This window comes from Mobula hypostoma, chromosome 1 (genome assembly GCF_963921235.1).
Source record: "Mobula hypostoma chromosome 1, sMobHyp1.1, whole genome shotgun sequence".
Lineage (NCBI taxonomy): Eukaryota > Metazoa > Chordata > Chondrichthyes > Myliobatiformes > Myliobatidae > Mobula > Mobula hypostoma.
In genome coordinates, this window is record NC_086097.1 from 180,714,502 (window position 1) to 180,734,892 (window position 20,391).

At 45.9% G+C, this 20,391-nt stretch overlaps 1 protein-coding gene across 4 annotated transcripts in view; it reads left to right on the forward strand.

The window, feature by feature from the left end:
• The window catches only part of smarcd3a (SWI/SNF related, matrix associated, actin dependent regulator of chromatin, subfamily d, member 3a), a 91,275-nt gene extending 77,634 nt beyond the window's left edge, over positions 1 to 13,641 (forward strand). For all 4 annotated transcript variants that reach the window (XM_063060905.1, XM_063060887.1, XM_063060915.1 and 1 more), the window contains exons 10-13: positions 3,497 to 3,632; positions 4,498 to 4,620; positions 5,835 to 5,936; positions 7,036 to 13,641. In XM_063060905.1, coding sequence (XP_062916975.1) covers positions 3,497 to 3,632; positions 4,498 to 4,620; positions 5,835 to 5,936; positions 7,036 to 7,089 — 415 coding nt within the window. In that variant the 3' untranslated portion in view covers positions 7,090 to 13,641. The remainder of the gene's footprint in view (positions 1 to 3,496; positions 3,633 to 4,497; positions 4,621 to 5,834; positions 5,937 to 7,035) is intronic.
• Positions 13,642 to 20,391: the final 6,750 nt, after the last annotated feature.

The following is a 20,391-nucleotide window of genomic DNA, read 5'->3' on the forward strand; positions in this document are numbered from 1 at the left end:
CCCACTGTCAATATGGCATTTAACATAGTCAAAAATGAAAACAAGACATAACTTATCAATCCACCGATTTGTTACCATCATGTTTAAGCTCCTACAGGCTGGATCAGCACCACTAATTTAAACAAATAATGAAACTATATTAATCAAAACAAATACATTACCCATCCTATAAGATACCTTGCCGTCGAGTAATGAAAAGGTAAAATAAAGCGACCATTGAGCATGTTATCGTCCATAACCAGGGTTACACAATATATACATTCTTTAGCTTAACTTGTCTACAAAAGTTTTAGCTTTGCCAGGAGAATTAAATATCTTGGTGGTCCCATTGTAGGTGATTTTCAGTGCCACTGGGTACAGCATAAAGTACTGGATTCCCTCAGCTGCTTCTTTACTTGGTCGAATTCCTTGCGCTTCTGAATAACGGCTGCCGAAAAATCTTGAAAACACATAAGCCTGGATCCCTCATATATTAAAGCCTGGGCATCAGTCCCACGGCGTCTCGAAGCCTCCATCACTCTTTGCTTATCACCAAAATTATGGAACCGCACAAGGACAGGTCGAGGGCGTTGGTCTGTGCCCAGTTTTGGAGCCAGCGTACGATGAGCTCTTTCCATTTTAATGCATCCAACCTTGGCTTCCAAATCAAGGAAATTAGGCAGCCAGTCCTCAAAAAACTTCGCTGGCTAACTGCCTTCTGTACCTTCAGGTAGACCGATAATCCGTATGTTCTTCCTCCTACTTCTATTCTCAAGATCATCAATATGGTCAGACTCGCTTTTCCAGCGCCCGGATGTGGCTTTGGGCTTGATCGGCTACAGTCTCTACCGCGGAGACTCGGCCCTTGGCCTTGGTCGTCCTTGTATCAAGATTTTTAAGCTCCAGTGTGTGGTTCTGGAGTGTTAGAGAGAGTGGACCCAGCTTCTCATCCATCATTTTGGATATGTTCTCCGTAACTTCCTGAATTACTTGACGAAAAGCAGCATCCAAGGTGTTAGCATAGCTAGCAGCAGCTTGCTCCTCAGCCCCGGGCGAGTGCTCTGTGCAGTCCATCCTGGCTAGCTTTTTAGTACTTTTCAATGGCATGGTGTTGAAGCAGCTCAAAAAAAAATACTCATTGATGTTCATGTTATTAAATCTGACACTTGGGCATTTTTAAAAAATAGTTGGAACAGATAGGTTTATATGCGAAATTATCAGTGTTGTGGAGCTGAGCTCAGCAAAGCAGACCTTTCACTGCACTGCCACCTTGAAAACCCCATGGTGAGACATTTAACATGGTGGGCACATGGGTGCAGAAAACACAGAATATGAATTATGTATAACTTATACAGGACAGTGGAAAAAAAAACCTGCACTAAATAAGATATTAGTGCAAAATAAACTCAGAGATAAGTTTATGGTAGTGCAAGAGGTGGTGCACTGTGCTCTGTTGCTGAGACAGGGTTAACCTTGTGCAGGTGAGTTCAAGTACCCTGATGGTTATATGAAAGTAGTTGTTTCTGAACCTGGTGATAAGGGACTCCAGGATAACCGGGGGGGGGGGGGGCCGTGCACACAATCTGAGGGTTATCGGTAAAAGCACCATCTTTAATTACAAAGCTTATGCAGACCATTGGGACAAATCACCCAACCCTTGTCTGTGAGCTCAGTGATCATTGAACAACATCTATAGACATAGTCATAGTCATACTTTATTGATCCTGGGGGAAATTGGTTTTCTTTACAGTTGCACCATAAATAATAAATAGTAATAGAACCATAAATAGTTAAATAGTAATATGTAAATTATGCCAGTAAGTTATGAAATAAGTCCAAGTCCAGGGTGTCTGACCCTCCAAGGGAGGAGTTGTAAAGTTTGATGGCCACAGGCAGGAATGACTTCCTATGACGCTCTGTGCTGCATCTCGGTGGAATGAGTCTCTGGCTGAATGTACTCCTGTGCCCACCCAGTACATTATGTAGTGGATGGGAGACATTGTCCAAGATGGCATACAACTTGGACAGCATCCTCTTTTCAGACACCACCGTGAGAGAGTCCAGTTCCATCCCCACAACATCACTGGCCTTACGAATGAGTTTGTTGATTCTGTTGGTGTCTGCTACCCTCAGCCTGCTGCCCCAGCACACAACAGCAAACATGATAGCACTGCCCACCACAGACTCGTAGAACATCCTCAGCATCGTCCGACAGATGTTAAAGGACCTCAGTCTCCTCAGGAAACAGAGACGGCTCTGACCCTTCTTGTAGACAGCCTCGGTGTTCTTAGACCAGTCCAGTTTATTGTCAATTCGTATCCCCAGGTATTGTAGGTTGTAGACAATTGTGGGATTGTAGACAATTCCTCTCCCCCCACAGACACTGCTCAACCTGCTGAGTTCCTCCAGTAGATTGTTCCTCCAGAAGTAGGTAACTCCTATGCGAAGGTAGAGTGATCTTCCCTCGGTCCCATGGTCCTGCAGACACCCCACATGGACCCTGCCCTCCCCACCTCCCTTCAGCTCAGGGGACTTCCAGATCCTGACAAACACCCCCATCAAAATCAAGCTCAGTGTTAAAATCTCATGGCATTTGGTTTGTCAATGCTCCTGAGGATGGATTGGTTACCATACTTAGCTTGCTCTTAAATCCAGATGTGCTGTTTTACGGAGTTCGCTCTGCCAGGGTTTGGGGCGTTTCAGCGAGTCAGCCATTGCAATGCCAGAGCCTGTTCCCGGGGGAGCAGTTGCACTGCTGATCAAACAGCTCGCTGGTGCCACCTGATGTTTCTCCAGGGAATAGCAACTCAGTATCTCGGAGTCAAGAGTGGGAGAGAGGGGAACATAAATGGGGCGAGGAGAGCGGGGGAGTGAGGATACATACATGGGAAGGGGGGAAAGGGAGGGTATACAGGGAGCAAAAGAGTACAGGTGGGGGAGAGAGGGGGGATACACATAAGGGAAGATAGTAGGGTATATAGGGAAGTTATACAGGGAAGACGATACACACACAGTAGAGAGCAAAACACAGGTGAGAAATAGGGATGTGCACAATGATAGAACAGACACAGTGAGGGGGTGCATGCTGTGAGCAGCAGTGAAGATGTGAAAGGGAAAGATGTTGAAAGAGAGGAAGATGCAGAAAGTGAGGTAGAGGGAATGGGGAAAGTGGTGTTTTAGTATTGGTTTATTATTGTCACATATATTGATGTACAGTTAAAAACTTGACTTGTGTACTGTTCATACGGATTAATTCTTTATGCAGTGCGCTCGGGTAGAACAAGGTAAAACAATAACATTGCAGATTAAAGTGTTACAGTTACAAAGAAATTGCAGATAAACAAAGTTCAAGATTCTGAGGAGGTAAATAGTGAGGTGTAGAATCCATCTCGTCATACTAGGTGACTAGGGCAATAGTCTAATAACAGAGGGTTAGAGTGTGAGAGGCATTGAGATGGAGAGGAGTGAGTAGAGTTGACTAATTCCCTATGGTTGCACCTTGTGATTCCCCCCACAGCGTGGACCTCAATGACCAGAAGAAGACGGCTTGTTACGATATTGATGTGGAAGTAGATGACCCCCTGAAGTGTCAGATGAGCAGCTTCCTGCTATCCACGGCCAACCAGCAGGAGATCGCAGGCCTGGACAACAAGGTAATGGGGTCAGAGATGAATGGGGGTGGGGTTGTTACTCACTACTCCCCACCCTGACCCATTCTGTCACCATCCAAGTGTTGACATTGAATGGAGGGAAGTCATGGGTCGTAGGTGTGTTCCTGGACACAACCATACGTGTTGTTACACATCCGGTCCAGGATACCAGTTCTGGATCACACGAATCGTTCATCCAGGCACCTTCGCTGGCTCCTCCCATTCTCCCACTGAGGAGAGCAGGACCAGGGTGCACCATCATCTGCAGGTTCCCTCCACTATCCCGGCTTGGAAACACATCACCGTGACCTGGAACTCCCTCCCCAAAAGCACTGTGGGAGGGAGCACCTTCCCCAGAAGGATTGTAGTGAGCCAGGAAGGCAGCTTATCCCTCACCTTATCGGGGGGAAGTCAGGGAGATGGCAATAAAGGTTATTATAAAGATAATGGTTAGCTTTGTCTGTCACATGTACATTGACATATAGAGTGAAATGCGTTGTTTATGTCAATGACCAACAGAGTCTGAGGATGTGCTTAAGCAGCCCACAGGTGTTGCCATGCTTCCGGTGCCAACACAGCATGCCCACAACCTACCAGCCCGTACGTCTTTGGAATGTGGGAGGAAACCCACGTGGTTCTAGGGAGAAACACAGAAACTCCCTACGGATAGTGGTGGAACGGAACCCTGGTCACTAGCACTGTAAAGTACTACACTGCCCTTGTCATAGATGCTTGCCTTGTCAGTAATATCCAGACCCAGTGAATGAAGATGTTCCTGGAAAGTGTAATGAGAATCTGGACATGGGAGTCTGGAAAAGACCTGGGTTTTGCCTGCTCTGAAAAAATCCACCGTCCAATCTTTCCACAGATCCATGAGACCATCGAGTCCATCAATCAGCTGAAAATTCAGAGGGATTTCATGTTGAGCTTTTCCAAGGATCCAAAAGGCTACATCCAGGAGTGGCTGAGGTCCCAGAGCCGGGACCTGAAGGTAGGAATCGGAATCAAGTTTATTATCACGAATATATGATGCAAAATTTGCTGTTGTGTGGCAGCAGTACAGTATAAGACATAAAAGTTACAAAAATAATTAAATTGTGCCTCAGGGGAATAGTGAGGTAGTGTTCATGGACTATTCAGAAATCTGATGATGAAGAAGCTGTCCCTAAAACATTGAGTGTGGGTCCTCAGGCTCCTGTGCCTCCTCCCTGTAATGAGAAGATGACATGTCTCAGATGGTGAAGGTCCTCAGTGATGGACGCCAGCTTCTTGAGATGTCCCTGATGGTATCCTTGAGTTGTGTCCATGATGGAGCTACAACAACCCTCTGCAGCCTCTCGTGATCCTATCCATACCAGGCAGAGATACAAACAGTTAGAATGCTCTTACCGTGCATCTGTAGAAATTTCTTAGAGTCTTTGGTGACACAGCAAGCTTCCTGTACTCCAAACAAAGTAGCACAGATTCAGCTTTACACATTCCCATCAGTTCAGGATCCCAGGACAGAGACCAGGGGAAGGGTGAGTGCATGCAGGTTTCCCAGCGATATGGGCACTGATTGAGGTGCTGCCACACACGTGCTGCTGCCTGAAGGCTGCAGAGACCCGGTTCGGCCCTGACCTCTGGTGCTTTCTGTGTGGAGTGTGCACGTTCTCTCTGTGGCCGTGTAAGTTTCCACCAGGGTCTTTCCCACATCCCAAAGACATTAATCGGGTGCTGTAAATTGTGGGTGAGGGTAGAATCGGGTGGGGGGAGAATAAAATGGGATCCGTGTAAAGTGGGTAGCTGGTGGTTGATACAGATTCAGTGGGCTGAAGAGCCTGTTTCTGTGCTGGGTGACCCCATGGGCCAGGCAGCCTGTGCTTTCAGGGTTTTATACCTTCTGCACACTGGGGGGTGGCGGGGAGAGAATGTGCAGGGTGAGTAGGGTCTTTGAATGCTTTACTATGTCACAGTGAATAACTTTATTTTACTGCCATCCACTCAGATCATTTCATCACCAGTACATCGAGGTAGTACAAGGGAAATCAATAACTGAATGAAGAATAAAGTGCAGGGAGACAATAAGGTGCCAGGCCATATTGAGGTAGATTGGAAGAACAAGAGTTCATTGTTAGTGTACAGGAGGCCCATTCAGGAGTCTGATAACAGCAGGAGAGAAGCTGGTCCATGGTCTGTGTGAGATCTGCTGTTTCCTTTCTCCAGATAATGACAGATGTGGTGGGGAACCCGGAGGAGGAACGGCGTGCCGACTTCTACCAGCAACCATGGTCCCAGGAGGCAGTCAGCCGATATTTCTACTGCAAGGTCAGGATATTCAGTGGGCCCAGGTCTCGCTATCCCATGCTCCCTACCCTACCCCTAAGCTGAACTGGTGTGGGTGTGTGGGTGGGTGTGTTAGTACCACGCCCTCACAGCCAGGTGTTGCACCAGCGAATCAAGGGGAAGGCGGATAACTCCCCTAAGGTTGAGAGTTCGAACCCACCTTGACTCATTGGAACTCAGTCAGAGAAGAGCGAGAGTGGGGTTGTGGGGTTTCCATGGCAAAAGCATACCCAATTTACTCCTACCCTCTTCAGGGGGTGTGAAGACCTCGCTCTCTCAGGGGAGGGGGCAGGGAAGCCTGGCATAGCATGATCCCACAGACAGCAGCCAGGAGTTGTTGTACAACAGGTACCAGCCCCCCCCCCCAAACCTGGTGAAATGCCATTGGGGTGGAGATAGTACCTTGGACACTGCAGCATTCCCTCACCCCAGTGATCTCTTCCCCACATCACGGAGGTCTCCTCTGTCCCTGAGGAGACATGCTGCTGTCAGTAAGGCTTCGGCAAATGGCCAGGCTTGGGTTTAGTACAAAGACTTGGTTACAGAGAACAGCACAGGAACAGGCCCTTCTGCCCACAGTGTCTGTGCTGACCACAAAGCCAGTTTAAACTTATCCAATCTGCTTGCATGTGATCCCTACCCCTCCATCCCTGCATATTCATGAGATTGTCTTAATAACCTCTTAAACACCACTGTTTATATCTGCCTCCACAGTAGCCTTGATTTGTGTGAGAAAAAACTTGCCCACACATCTCCTTTAAACCTATCCCCTCTCACCTTAAACCTCTTCTCTCGAGTATTTGACATTTCCACCCCTTAAAAGATTCTGAATCTCTAACCTGTCTATGCCTGTCATCATTTTAAACACAACTGAGAATTGAGGACCTTGCTGTGTGCAGTCTGGACGTTCCAGTTCCCTTACCACAGTGCGGAGAAAATCAGTGGAGTTGAGCAACAGAGAACAGAGGGGATTGTTGAGACCCTGTATGGTAACAGTGTTTATTTGCACTGGATCACGGTGACTACAGCTTCCTGTGTCCCCACCCCTCTTGTCCTGACCAGCTTCTTGTTTCTATTGCAGATACAGCAACGGAGGCAGGAACTGGAGCAAGCCATGGGTGTGCGCAACACCTAGATCCTTCCCCCGTGCAACCGCCACCACTGGAAAACACAAAAACACTGCTGTCCCTCAGAAGTCCCCAGCTGCTGATGGCCCCTGTTTCAGGGGTCTCAGTACCCTTCGTGGCTCCTTCTCCAGCCTCTGCAGCACCAGGCCAGACCCCCACACACCCCATTCATCTCCGTTCAGTCCCACATGCCTGGCACAGCCTGGGATTAAGTGGGTGGGTAGTCTGGGTCCATGGTACCACTCAGTGCCCACCAGGTAATCTCGGGGTGGGAGGATGGGGTGTTGTGATGGGTTGTGGAGGAGAGAGGGAAGGACCACACTGGGGGGGGGGCGGGGGTCCAGTCCCAGGCCACTGCCTGGTGTAGTCTGTTCTTCAGCGCATTGGCCACTGCTGGGGAGATCAGTTTACTCTATCCAATCAAATAAGCTGATTGCAGAGCCAAAACCTCACCCAACTGGCCAGGACTATTGGCCCTTCCCTCTCCTTCCCTGTTACTGCCACCTCACCCCTACGGTTTTCAACCATCCTCCCAGGCTGGGGTATGTTTGGGTGGGAGAGGTCTAGCAAGTCAGGGTCTGTGCCAAATCCTCATCAGTGTGGGTGTGAGGTGGGTTGAGGTTGACGGGTTAACAGAACTGGTTTGGAGAGCCAGAGGTGACTGAGGGAAAGGTCCTGGTGGCTACAGCTGTCTGTCATCTCCTGTCCTGGCTGTCAGGTCTCTGGGTCACTCATGGACAGGCCAGCAGACATTAATCATGTTGACCAGACACAAGCTCCAAGATCAAACCTGGGATATCAGGGCATGGATTACTTGGGCTTTGGTTGTTTTATTCATCCTGCAGACTTGAGGGGTGGGAATGGGGGAGGTGTGGTGGTGCAGAGTTTGTGGCTGAGATAAATAATTCAAAACTTGCTGCTATCCCTGCTCTGGCAGTGTGTGATGAGATGGTTTCGAGGGAGCTTCACTCTGTGTCTGACCTGGGTGTGTGTAATGGGATGGTGTGGAGCAGAGGTTCCTGACCTGTTAATCAGTTAATAGTAAGGCTCCACAGCATAAAAAGAGATTGGGAACCCCTGATGTGGAGGGAGCATCACTCTGTGTCTCACCCTGGGAGTGTGTGAAGGGATGGTGTTGAGGGAGATTCGCTCTGTGTCTCACCCTGGGAGTGCGTGAAGGGATGGTGTTGATGGAGATTCACTCCATGTCTCACCCCAGGAACGTGTGATGAGATGGTGTAGAGGGAGCTTCACCCTGTTTAATCCTGGGAATTTGTGATGGGATGATGTAGAGGGAGCTTTACTTTGTTTCGATCCCCTTCCCAGGGAGTGTGTGATAGGAGATCATAGTGGGTTTTACTTGGCAGTAAAACTCTGATAATCCATTATTATCACGCCAGACCAGCAGGTTTTCTGGACTGATGGATGTTCTTCTATTAAGTACTGTTCTTAATTTAATTTCTCTGTTTTGTGTTACCCAGTAGAATAATAAATTTCCCAGTGAACCCAGTAAGTTTAAAGGAATTGGGAAATATACAGCTGTTGAGACCCTGGCTCTGATCCCCCAAAGTTTTTGATCCTGGATTCCAGCTCCCATAGTCCAAACCATGTCACCAGCTCACACTCTGAACTACTGAGTGAGCCAGATGCCAAACCATCAGGAATTTCGAACATTCAGATTCCAGATTTAGAGCAACAAACAGCAGCTGGAGGAACTCATTTCAGAAGAAGGTTTTGACCTGAAATGTTGCTTGTCCATTTCCCTCCAGAACCACTGAGTTGCTCCACATTGTTTGTTGCTCCAGGTTCCAGCAACTGCAGTCTATTGTGTCTCCATTTTACTGCTTTGGGAGCTTAACTCTGAATCTTACTTTTTATCTGACAATTATGCTGGACGTGTGTGTGTGTCTGTGTCTCTGTCTTTGTGTGTGTGTGTGTCTGTGTCTTGTGTCTTTGTGTGTCTGTGTCTTTGTGTGTGTGTGTGTGTGTGTGTGTGTGTGTGTGTGTGTGTCTGTGTCTGTGTCTGTGTAACAAGGCCAATGAAAGCAGGGAGAGTGCATACACACAGCCAGTGGTGGAAGTCCCTCTGTGTAATGTGGGGACCATTTCTGATTATTGGCTCATCTATGTGGCACCTGATCTTGAGGAGACTTTGTGGTCTGCTTTAGTAATTCCCACTGGGCTGAGGTTAGCCCAGACAAGATCACTCCATGCACTAGAGCTTCCTCAACACCCACAGAGGCTCAGGCTGTACTGAGGAGCTGACCTTGTCCCAGACTCTGAAAAGATCTTGGTAGAATACTCTCAGAGTTATACAGTACGGTAAGACTGACATAGAACATAGAACAGTACAGCATAGGAATAGGCCATTCAGCTCACAATGTTGTGTCAAGTCAGCTAAAAAGCAAATTTAAAACACCCAAACACTAATCCCTCCTATTTACACAATGTCCACATCCCTCCATCTTCCTTACATCCATGTGCCTATGCAAATGTTTCTTAAAAGCCTCAAGTATTTGCCTGTACCATCGTACCAGGCAGCACATTCCAGGCACCCTCCACTCTCTGAGTAAAGAAACTTTCCCTTCACATCCCCCTTGAATCTACCCCCTCTCACCTTCAATGCATGCCCTCTAGTATTAGACATTTCAACACTGGGAAACAAATATTCCCTGTGTACTCTATCTATGCCTACCATAATCTTATCAATCTCTATCAATCTCCCTTCAGCCTCCGACACTCCAGAGAAAACACCCCAAGTTCATCTAGCCTTTCATGTTAGCACATTCCCTCCAAACCAGGCAGCATCCTGGTAAACCCTGCACCCTCTCCAGACCCTCAACGTCCTTCCTACATGCAATACTCCAGATGGGGCCTAACCAGAGTACTGTCTCCTTGCATTTGCCCTACTGAGGTGCAACACCTCATATTCATCTGGGTTAAGCTCCATCTGCTATTTCTCAGCCCATTTCTGCAACTGATCTACTGTATATCGCTCTGTATTCTTTGCCAGTCTTCTACATTATCCACAGCTCCACCAATCTTGGTATCACCCGCAAACTTACTAACCCACCCATCTACATTTTCATTCTGGTCATTTATGTACATCACAAACATCAGAGGTCCCAGTACAGATCCCTGAAATAACCACTAAGTATAGACTTATAGCTCGAGTAAGTCCCTTCAACCACTGCCCTCTGTCTTTTATGCGCAAGTCAGTTCTGAACCCAAACAGCCAATTCACTGTGGACCCCATACATCTTAATCTTCTGGATTAGCCTCCCATGAAGAATTTTGTTAAATGCTTTATTAAAATCCATATAGACAACATCCATTTCCCTACCCTCATCAATCTCTTTTGTCACATTATCAAAAAACTCATTCGAATTGGTAAGACACGACCTGCCCCACAAAGCCATGCTGGGTCTCCCTAATTAGGCCATGGGTTTCCAAATGCTCATATCCCTAAGAATTTTCTCCAGCAATTTCCCTACAACTGTCATGAGACTCACTAGTCTATAGTTCCCAAGATTTTTCCTTGTTCCTTTCATTAGCCACTCTCCGATCCTCTAGGACTTCATCTGTGGCTAGAGAGGACATGAAGATACTGGTCAAGGCCCCAGCAATCTTGTCTCTTTCCTCCTTCAATAACCTGGGGTAAATCCTGTCAGGCCCTGGGGACTTAACTCATTTAATACTAATTTGGAGGCCCAACACTTCCTCCTCCTTGCCCTACGTATTTATTCACTCAGCACTGATCTCCTGGTCCTCCATATCCTTTCCCATGGCAAATACTGAAGCAAAGTACCCATTAAGTACCTCACTCACGTTCTCCGCATCCAAGCAAATGTTTCCTCTTTTATTCTTGAATGGCCTCATCCTCTCATTAGTTATCCTCTTGCTTTGAATGTATGTATAGAATGCCTTGGGAGTCACCTTAATCCTACTTACCAAGGATTTTTCCTGGCCCCTCCTGGCTTTCCTAATTCCCTTCTTTAGTTCTTCTCTGGCTTCTTTATAATCCTCATGTGCTTCATTTGATCCTGACTTCCTAAGCTTTACATACTTTTCCTTTTTCTTCTTGGCTAAATTCATCACCTCTCTGGACATCCAAGATTCTCTTATCTTTCCATCCCCATCCTTCCTTATAACAGGATCAAACCTTTCCTGTACTGTGTGCAATTAATCTTTAAACACCAGTTTATATTAGGGAAGTTGAAAGCCCCCATGACTACAACCCTATTATTTCTACACGTTTCCTTAATCTGATTACATATCTGTTCCTCAATGTCCCGGTGGCTGTTGGGAGTCTGTAGTACAATCCCATCAGTGTGATGCACCCTTCCTATTCCTGAGTTACACCCAAATGGACTTGGTGTCTGATCCCTCCATTCTGTCTGCCCTGAGTGCAGCAGTGATATTGTCACTAATGAGTCGTGCAACTCCACCCCCCACCCCTTTTACCTCCTCCTCTATCTTTTCTAAAACTTTGAAAACCTGGTACATTAATCGCCCATTCCTGCCTCCTTCTCAAGCAAGTTTCAGTAATGACACAACATTGTGGTTCCACGTACTGATTCATCATCTTTTCCCGTAATACTCCTCACATTAAAATATACACACTTCAAACTATCCAACCTATCATGTTACTTCAATTTGGCCTTTCAGTACTTTCCCTGACATCTACCAGGAACTCTGTACTGTCTTGGCTATGCCTCTCGCAAGGGTAATAGGTCCCCAGTCCACACCAACTGGTAGGATGGACTCTGTTCAGGTTCCTCTGCCAGGTCTGAAGGTGGTGGGTGGCAGACAGGCTGTGGACACTTGAGATCCTCTTCTGTGTTCTCCCCCTGCGCCTGTTCAGTAAAGACCAGGCAGTGGGACAGGGTGACATGGTGTCCTGTAGGTTGAGCAGGAGAAGGGTGATCCTCGATCTCCCTTCCATGAGATGAAGAGAGGGGAGGAGCTCCATGGAACATATGGTGGTTTCTATGCATTCCACCTGTAGCAGGCCCCGGCCACAGTCACTCCTTGTCCTGGGCTGCCACCCAGCCATGGGAAGCAGCATAGAAACAGGCCCTTTGGCCTAACGTCCATGCTGACCAAGATGTCTTTCTGAGCTACTCCCATCCACCTGCATTTGACCCATATCCCTTAAACTCTTCTATGAACCGGTCTGTCTTTTAAATGTTGTAATTGTACTTGTTGTCAGTGTTTAGGACAATGGCAGGTGGAAGATTTATCATTTTGCAATTGTAGTTTTCATGGTACCAAGCTTCCTAACTGAATCCAACTCAAGGCAATGGCTCCTGATGCAATAAATCACTGTGGATGCAGTTTATAAGTAATTTATATTCAGTCCCAAGAATTAATGCTTAACAAATAGAATAGCCTTGGTCTGTCTTTCCAAATGACTGCACGTGCTCTCTCTCCCTCCTCCTGACTACAAATCTCCTTACTTTTGGCCTGCTCTTTCTCAGAATCTTTTTTTTTTGATTTTCTGAGAGTCTCCCAAACTTCCTTAACCCTGTTCCTTCTATGGGACACAGACCAATCATCTATAATTTGTGAGAAATGTTGTTAGCTTTGGTGGCATGCTTTTCCTTGCTGTTTTAAGATCCTCTTTGTTTTCTCTATCTTTTCATCAGTGTTCAGGCCCCAAGTTTTACTTTGTTAGCAAGTTTCTCATCGATTTAATATTCTCTTCCATGCTGTCTGTCTGCTTTGAACACAGCCACACTGTCTAAACCACTGCCCTGACCTTCATAGTCTGGAAGTTTTAAACTTAATTCTGTTTCAGTACATTCATTGCAATTCACATCAGTTTTGAATTCACTGGCATTCTTTGTTCTTCAGCCTTCTGCCATATTGGCAGAACAACATCTGCAAGTCTGTTCTGTTAGAGAGTATAGCACATATCTCTGGACTCACGAGTGTGGGTATATGTCACAATCATGTTTGGTTGTTGATGATGGAACCACATGAGCCATTGCAGCTCTGCGAGAGGACCTCACAGGGGGCTGCGGTGGTGTGAGAGGGTGTCACACTGGAGACTGAGATCCACAAGCAGGTACCTCTGAAGTAGTGAGAGGTTGAGAGCTGTCAGGGCTGGGACATAGTGGAAGGTGATGGATGACAGATCCAGCAGTGATCTGGGGGGTGTTCAGCTAGAGTAGGCATCCTCCTCTGGCTCAACTAAAAACTTCCCACAAGTTTGAGGTACAAACTGTTCTTCAGCCAGACACCTCCAGCGGACCAGTGCTTGGGAATGGGATGAGGTGGGTGGGGAGGGGGTAAGGTTCGATGACAAACCAGGGAGAGACTCAATGCACCCAACTTAATTCTGTGGGACAGATTGTTGAGGGAGAACTCAGAGCACTGGCACTGGCAACTATCTTCTTTCAGTGGGATCTCCCTTCCTGTCCAGTAGCCTTGTTCCAAACAGGCTCGCATTTCCCTGCTACTGCCATAACAACATAACCTGCAGAGGGTTGCACAAGTGGGACTGAGCTGATCTAGACCCGATTAGTGAAAGTCTCCTGCATTCACTGGGATGTGTGGTGGTGCTGGGGGGTGGGGGGCAGGGAGTGTGATTGGATCTCTGACAGCTGAGCTCCTGTTCAACTCCAGAAGACAAATAGTTTCCACAAAGTTAACTGAACAGCAGTGGGGTGTTGTGGGGGGGGGGGGCGTTGGTGGCACCGCTGGTGCTGTTAAGTGTGAAATAAAGCTGGAAATGGTTGGGCAGCATCTGTGGAGAAAGGAGTGAATTTAATGTCTCAGGTCAGTAAGCCTTATTAAAATTGAAGAAAATAAAAACCAGTCAGGTGTCAAGTTATAGAGAGGGGGATGGGTGTAGGGGTACAGAGGGGGGAGGGTAGCAGAATAGAGAGAAAAGGAGGAAGGAAGAGGGGCAAACAGAGAGAGGGGAATTGGGCTGTAGACATAAAGGGGTAAGGGAAGGGGAGAGGCAGACAGAGAGGAGAAATAGGGTGTGGACATAACAGAGTGGGTAAGGGAAGGGGAGGAGTGGAGAAAGCAGAGGGGATGTGAGTTGTGGTTTGGGGAGACCAGGGGAGCTGGTCCACACATGGTTAGATCATAGAACAATGCAGCACAAAATGTTGTGCTGACCTCTTAACCTATTCCACTATCAGTAACCCTCCCCCCACCCCTGCAAAGTTGTGCCTTTATCTCAGATTTGTCAGTGACGCAGTTTCTTACAGTTCCAGAACTGTTCATTCCCTCTTTCAGCTGACACCCAGGAATGTTCTATCTCTGGGACATTTTGTCCACCCTCCCCCACTAAAAACTTTCTTAATTTTTCTCATTTAGTGGGTATCTTTGACCTGAAATGTCTCTGCAGGTGCTGCCTGATCTGCAGCATTCTGGGTTTTTACTACATCTACCCAAGGCTCTGCACCAGTAACTCATTTCATACAAGGGTCTGTGGCCAGCTGCTATAACACTGGGAAAAGTGAACACTGGCTTGTGTGACACTTCTCTGAGTGTGTGACTAAGAGGGAGGAGTTTGAGTCCTGGTTATGGTGGAAAATCACATTGTGTTGGGTCTCGGCACCAAGATCCCACTGCTGGATGAGTGCAAGTGCCCCAAGAGCCATTGATTCTGCCACTTCACCTCAGCCCAACCCCGGTCTTGTTCTGCCCTCTTCACTGTAGATTTTGCCTTCAAACTGGTATTGTTCCAAACTGCGAGGCATTGTCCTGAAGGCATGTGTCCTCATCATTGACCCAAGTTGTCTACTGTATAAAATCCAGTATTGTCCTTCAATGGAGGATCTGCTGTTGTCAACATGAGGATCGCAGTGCACAATGTTCCAAAAATGTAACTGTGAAGTTGCTTGATGGGGTTTGTATTTTATTTCGGGTGGGGAAGTTTGTGTGTGTGTGGGGGGAGGGGTGGGGTTATTCTTTGTAGCAGTGCAACCTACATTCTGTAAACTGCTAACTTTATTAAAGTATCTTTGATGGTGCTTGTATTGTTGAAACAATATGCAGTTGTTATTGTCAAGTTCCGGAACAATTTATTTAAAATGAAAGCTCGGCAATCCCTTCATCTTCACTGCATCTTTATCATTATAAGTGAGCCAGGCCCTTGCCATTCTTTCTTACTCTGGCGTTTTAACCAGACACAATCACTACCTCAAACTGGTTCACCCTGGACTCAGTTCCTTTCCAGGTACTCTCCAGATCCAGATTAGACATTTATTCCTGAATTTCTTTCCAAGTATGTATTCCAAAGGCTCTGTTGGTTTTCTCCTCGCTTCTTTTCCCACAGTTCTGTTTGGCTGCTCCAAGAACAGAAGGAAATAAGCCAAGTCACCATTGTGCCCCTCAAAGCTGCCCCACCATTCAATATGATCATGGCTGACCTGCCCTAGGCTTCAGCTCCACATCTCTCAAGTTCTTGATCTTTCAAAAAAATGTATCTACCTCCAATTTAAATACTAACTCTAACTTAAGATTTGATGCAGAGAACTGTCACATTTTGTGAGAAGAATTTCCACATACCTCAGATTCAAATAACTGGCCCTTTAGATTGTAACTGTTGTATGCCCTTTCATTTGAGACTCCAGTGAAAATATCCCATCATCTATCCTCCTTAGGCTCTCATCATTCCAAGAAAAGGTTTGTGAACCTTTTGCACTTACCTGCCTTTCTGCATTAATTACTCATAAAATGTGGTCTGATCTTCATCTAGGTCACAATAATAGATGCAATCTGCCTAAACTAATAACACACAAACAATTGCACTCCTCATCAATACTGAGTACACCATTACACCATTTAAACAATCACAGTCTAGGTTCAAAAAATTTGTGAACCTCTGGGGTAATGCCTTCTACAAAAGCTATTTGGATTCAGGTGTTCCAATCAATGAGATAAGATTGGAGATGTGGGTTGTAGAGGTGCCCTACCCTATAAAAAAGACAAAGTTGGGTTACTGACAGAGCCTGCTCTTAAGAAAGATGTTTATGTGCACCATGCCTCCATCAAAACTTTCAGAGGACCTTGGAAGAAGAACTGTAGAGATGTGCGAAGCTGGAAAAGGCCACTAAAGCATTTCTAAAGACCTGGGTGTTCATCAGTCCACAGTAAGATAAATTGTCTGCAAATGGAGGAAATTCAGTACTGTTGCTACTCTCCCTGGGAGTGAGCATTCTGCAAAGATCACACCAAGAGCACAACATGCAATGCTAAAGGAGGTGAAAAAGAACCCAAGCGTAATAACTTTGCTGCCTCAGGGCCTGGACAGCTTGCAATCTTTGAGGGAACAATGAATTCAAAATTGTATCAAGGCACTTTACAGGAGAATGTCAAGGTAGCCGTCCCATCACCTGAAGCTTAATAGAGGTTAGGTGATGCAACAAGACAATGATCTGAAACACAAGAGCAAATCAACAACAGAATGATTTAAAAAGAAGAAAATTCATGTTTTGAATGGCCAAGTCAGAGTCCAGACCAAAACCCAATTGAAATGTTTTGACATGACCTACAGAGGGCTGGTCATGCAGGGTGTGCTAGAAATAATGATGAACTGAAACAGTTTTGTATGGAGAAATGGTCTAAAATTTCTCCTCACCATTGTGCAAGTCTGATCAACAGCTACAGGAAACGTTTGGAGGTTATTGCTGCTAAAGGAGGTTATACCAGTTATTAAATAAAAGGGTTCACATACTTTTTCTCCAGCCAGGACTGTGAATGTGTGCATGCGCCGGACATGCACGCAGCCTGTTGCAGCCGTTCCGATCGGTATTCTTACTTCTTTCTTCTTACTTTTTAACTTACGTTATTTTTTTGTAATTTTTTTTTCACGGTTACACGTCGAAGCTGCACCCTTTCTAACATGCTGGTAGAGAGAGTTTTATTTGGGTTTTTAGCACTGGAGATAGTTACATTCTGACATGTCTCATTAGCAGGGCAGAAGCATGGTCGCATTGTTTATTCTTGGGACCAGCTGCTCGCGCTTATGCCGGTCAGTTTAGCGAGCAGAGCGGCAGACACCCCTGCTGAAATCTGGAGGAAAACACACAGAGGAGGCAGAGGAGGATCACAAAGTTGAGGAAAGAGGACCGGGTTGAGACAACAGAGACTTATGGAGAAGAGGAGTTTGGTGGGTAATAAAATGGACGAGTTCATGGCTTCCAGACCATTCGGGCTGACCGGAAGTGCACTGAGAGCGGTAAGCATAAAAGGAGTTGGGTGCTTACTGTTCTGGTTAACAACAGATGGTGCAATCCGGGTCATATTACGATCGAGGAACGTGTTTGTAGACCGGATATTGAACTTTTTACTATTGGACTTGGGCCATATTCCACTGAGATACAACACTGGGCGGCACGGGAGGTAGTTACTGCCTGTGGCCATCGAACTTGCAGCTCCACCCATGGAGGGTCAGACACCCTGAGCCAATAGACTGGTCCTGGACTTATTTTCCATCTGGCATACTTTGCATTTTGTTGTTTGATTGTTTGTGGTTCTTGTATTGCTATACTTATGCTCTATTCTTGATTGGTGCAGCTGTGATGAAACCCAATTTCCCTTGGGATAAATAAAGTATATCTATCTATCTGAAGAAATAAATAATAAAGACATGAAAAGAATATTTGTTTGTGTGTTTTTAGTTGAGGAAGATTGTGTTTGTCTATTATGATTACAGTACTTAGATGAAGATCAGACCACATTTTATAAGTAGTTAATGTGGAAAATCGGATAATTGCAAAGGTCTCACAAACTTTTTCTTGCAACTATATCTGTACGAATAAGATCACCCCTTATTTTTCTTATATCCAAGGAATACAGATCTGAACTAGTTAGTCTCTCTTGGCAGGACAATCTTCTCATGCCAGGAACTAGCCTCCAAAACTACTATATCTGTTCTTAGGCAAGGGACCCAAACTGCATTAAATATATCATGTGTGGCCTCGCTAACGTCCTGTACACACGGAACAATACCTCCTTGTGCTTAAATTCTAACTCCTTTGCAGTACACCATTTCCCCTTTTAGCTGTTTGCTGTACTGCTGTGTGTTTGGGAAGGGGAACAATGGGAATATGGATCATTAGAAGTTGGAAAACTTAAATTTCAGGATGTCTCAGATTCACCTTTAACCTATGCCCTCTACATTTAAACACCCCTATCCTGGGATAGATTCTGGCTACCTACCCTATCCATGCCTCTCAGAATGTCATAAACCTGCCCCTATTTGTCACCTTTCAACCTGCCTCACTCACAGACCCAGCCTATAAAATCTCTCCAACTCAGACCTACCAATCCAGGCAACATGCTTGTGAATCTTTTCTACAATTTCCCTCTTCAGTTTAATTATAACCTCCCTGTGTGTGCTGATCAGAACTGCACTTCCTACTCCAAGTGTGGCCTATCAATGATTTGTACAGCTGTAATACAACACCCAATACTCGATACCACCACCAATGAAGGCAAGCATGTTTTATGCCTTTCTTGGTATTTTGGCTTTCAGGGAACTATGTACCTGTGTCCCCAAGTTTCTCTGTTCTACATTACTCCCCATGGCCCTGTCATTCACCGTATCTCTTGCCCTGGTTTAACTTCCCAAGATACATTACTTCGTACTTGTCTGAGTTAAGTTCTATCACCTATTTCCTTGCCCTCTTTCCTAGTTAACATATATCCTGTTGTGACAACCTCCACTGTCCACAATACCACCAATTTTGGAGTCATCTGCTAACTTACGAATCATTCCATTAATATTCTCATTCATATCATTGATTTGATGATGAAAGATCCAACAGCAACCCTTGAAGAAACAGAACCTGCTGCCACCAACTAGTTGAGCCCATCCAAGGGTGCTGTCTACTTCACCCTTGACCATGAATGCCCTCAGAAATGGTTGAACAAGCCACAAGGCTCCAGAGTATATTGTTACAATAAACTACCCTTAAATACTGATCTCCCTTTTCATACTGAGCAACAACCCGAGCCCCTCCAGTTTTTCCCTCCCACAGTGACTTCAAGCATCAGATAAATTCTCTAGCAACAAACAAGATGCTGAAGGGACCCAGTGGGGGGAGTGTGTGGATATTAGGCAGATGGAGTGGGTGCAGGTTGGGAAGGAGGCAGGATGGATGGTGTGGGTGGAACTGGGTAAATCATGAGTGTGAGAAAGGGGTGGGAGGGTAAGCAGGCTAACCTGAAATTGAAGAATTACCTCACCCTGGCAGTGGAGGAAGCTGAGGACAGATCTGCCTTAAATTATTCTGACATCCAGTCTGGCAGTGGCAGAGCAAACATGTGTCATCAGATATTTGAGACCAAATCTGCTCCTTCAACCCCTCAGCCACCTCCTGCATGTCCATCCTTCTGGGCACCTGAAACCTAACCCATACGTACCTGTACCTGGCATCATTCTGTCCTGTGCCTGTACTTGATAGGTTCTCATTACGGGGGTGTCATGGTAGCACAGCAGTCAGCATAACACTATTACAACACCAACAACCTGGATTCAATTCCTGTCCCTGTAAGGAGCTTGCACGTTTTCCCATGTGGGTTTCTTCCAGGTGCTCCAGTTTCCTCCCATGTTCCAAAGACATACATAGATTGATTGGTCACATGACTGTAAATGGGCCGTGCGAGCTTGTTGTAATTCTAAATAAAAAAATAAATTAAATATACGGTGATGTTCTCAGATAGTTTTCTGACCAAACTGCATCCCAGAGGGTTTATGTCCATGATCTTGTCCATAAAACTTGGACCTGGCAGATAGCGAAAGGTCAGTGTAACAGGCTCCTGTAACTTGTAGGTCTTCAAGCTTTTGTATCTCTTCCCCGTCAGTAACAAGAAGAGGACATTTGGAGACGGTATCAACTGAAGGTAGTCCCACTGTGCTGTTACAGAATCCCAGGTGATAACCCACTGATGGTGAAGAAAGAGCTGATGACACTGGGGCATTGGAACTGACTGTAATGCTTATATGTGGTTCAACTGAACTGGGACAAAAACATTGAGGAAGGTTATCTTATGCCTTGGGGAGATTTTAAAGCAATCTGCATGGGAAGCAGGTACCAATGTGTTGCATTATAAAGGAAGGCAGTACTGTAACAATGATTTCTATGAATTACTTGGATGAAGAAGTGGAAGGGTAGGTTATTAAGTTTGTGGAAGACACATATGTTGATTTTGTGGATAGCGTAAAAAGGAGTGGAGGAGATTTACCCGAATTCTGCCTGAGTTACAGATTTTATCTTATGAGGAAAGGTTGAGTGAGCTAAGAATTTTTTTCTTTGGAGTGAAGGATGAGAGGTGACTTG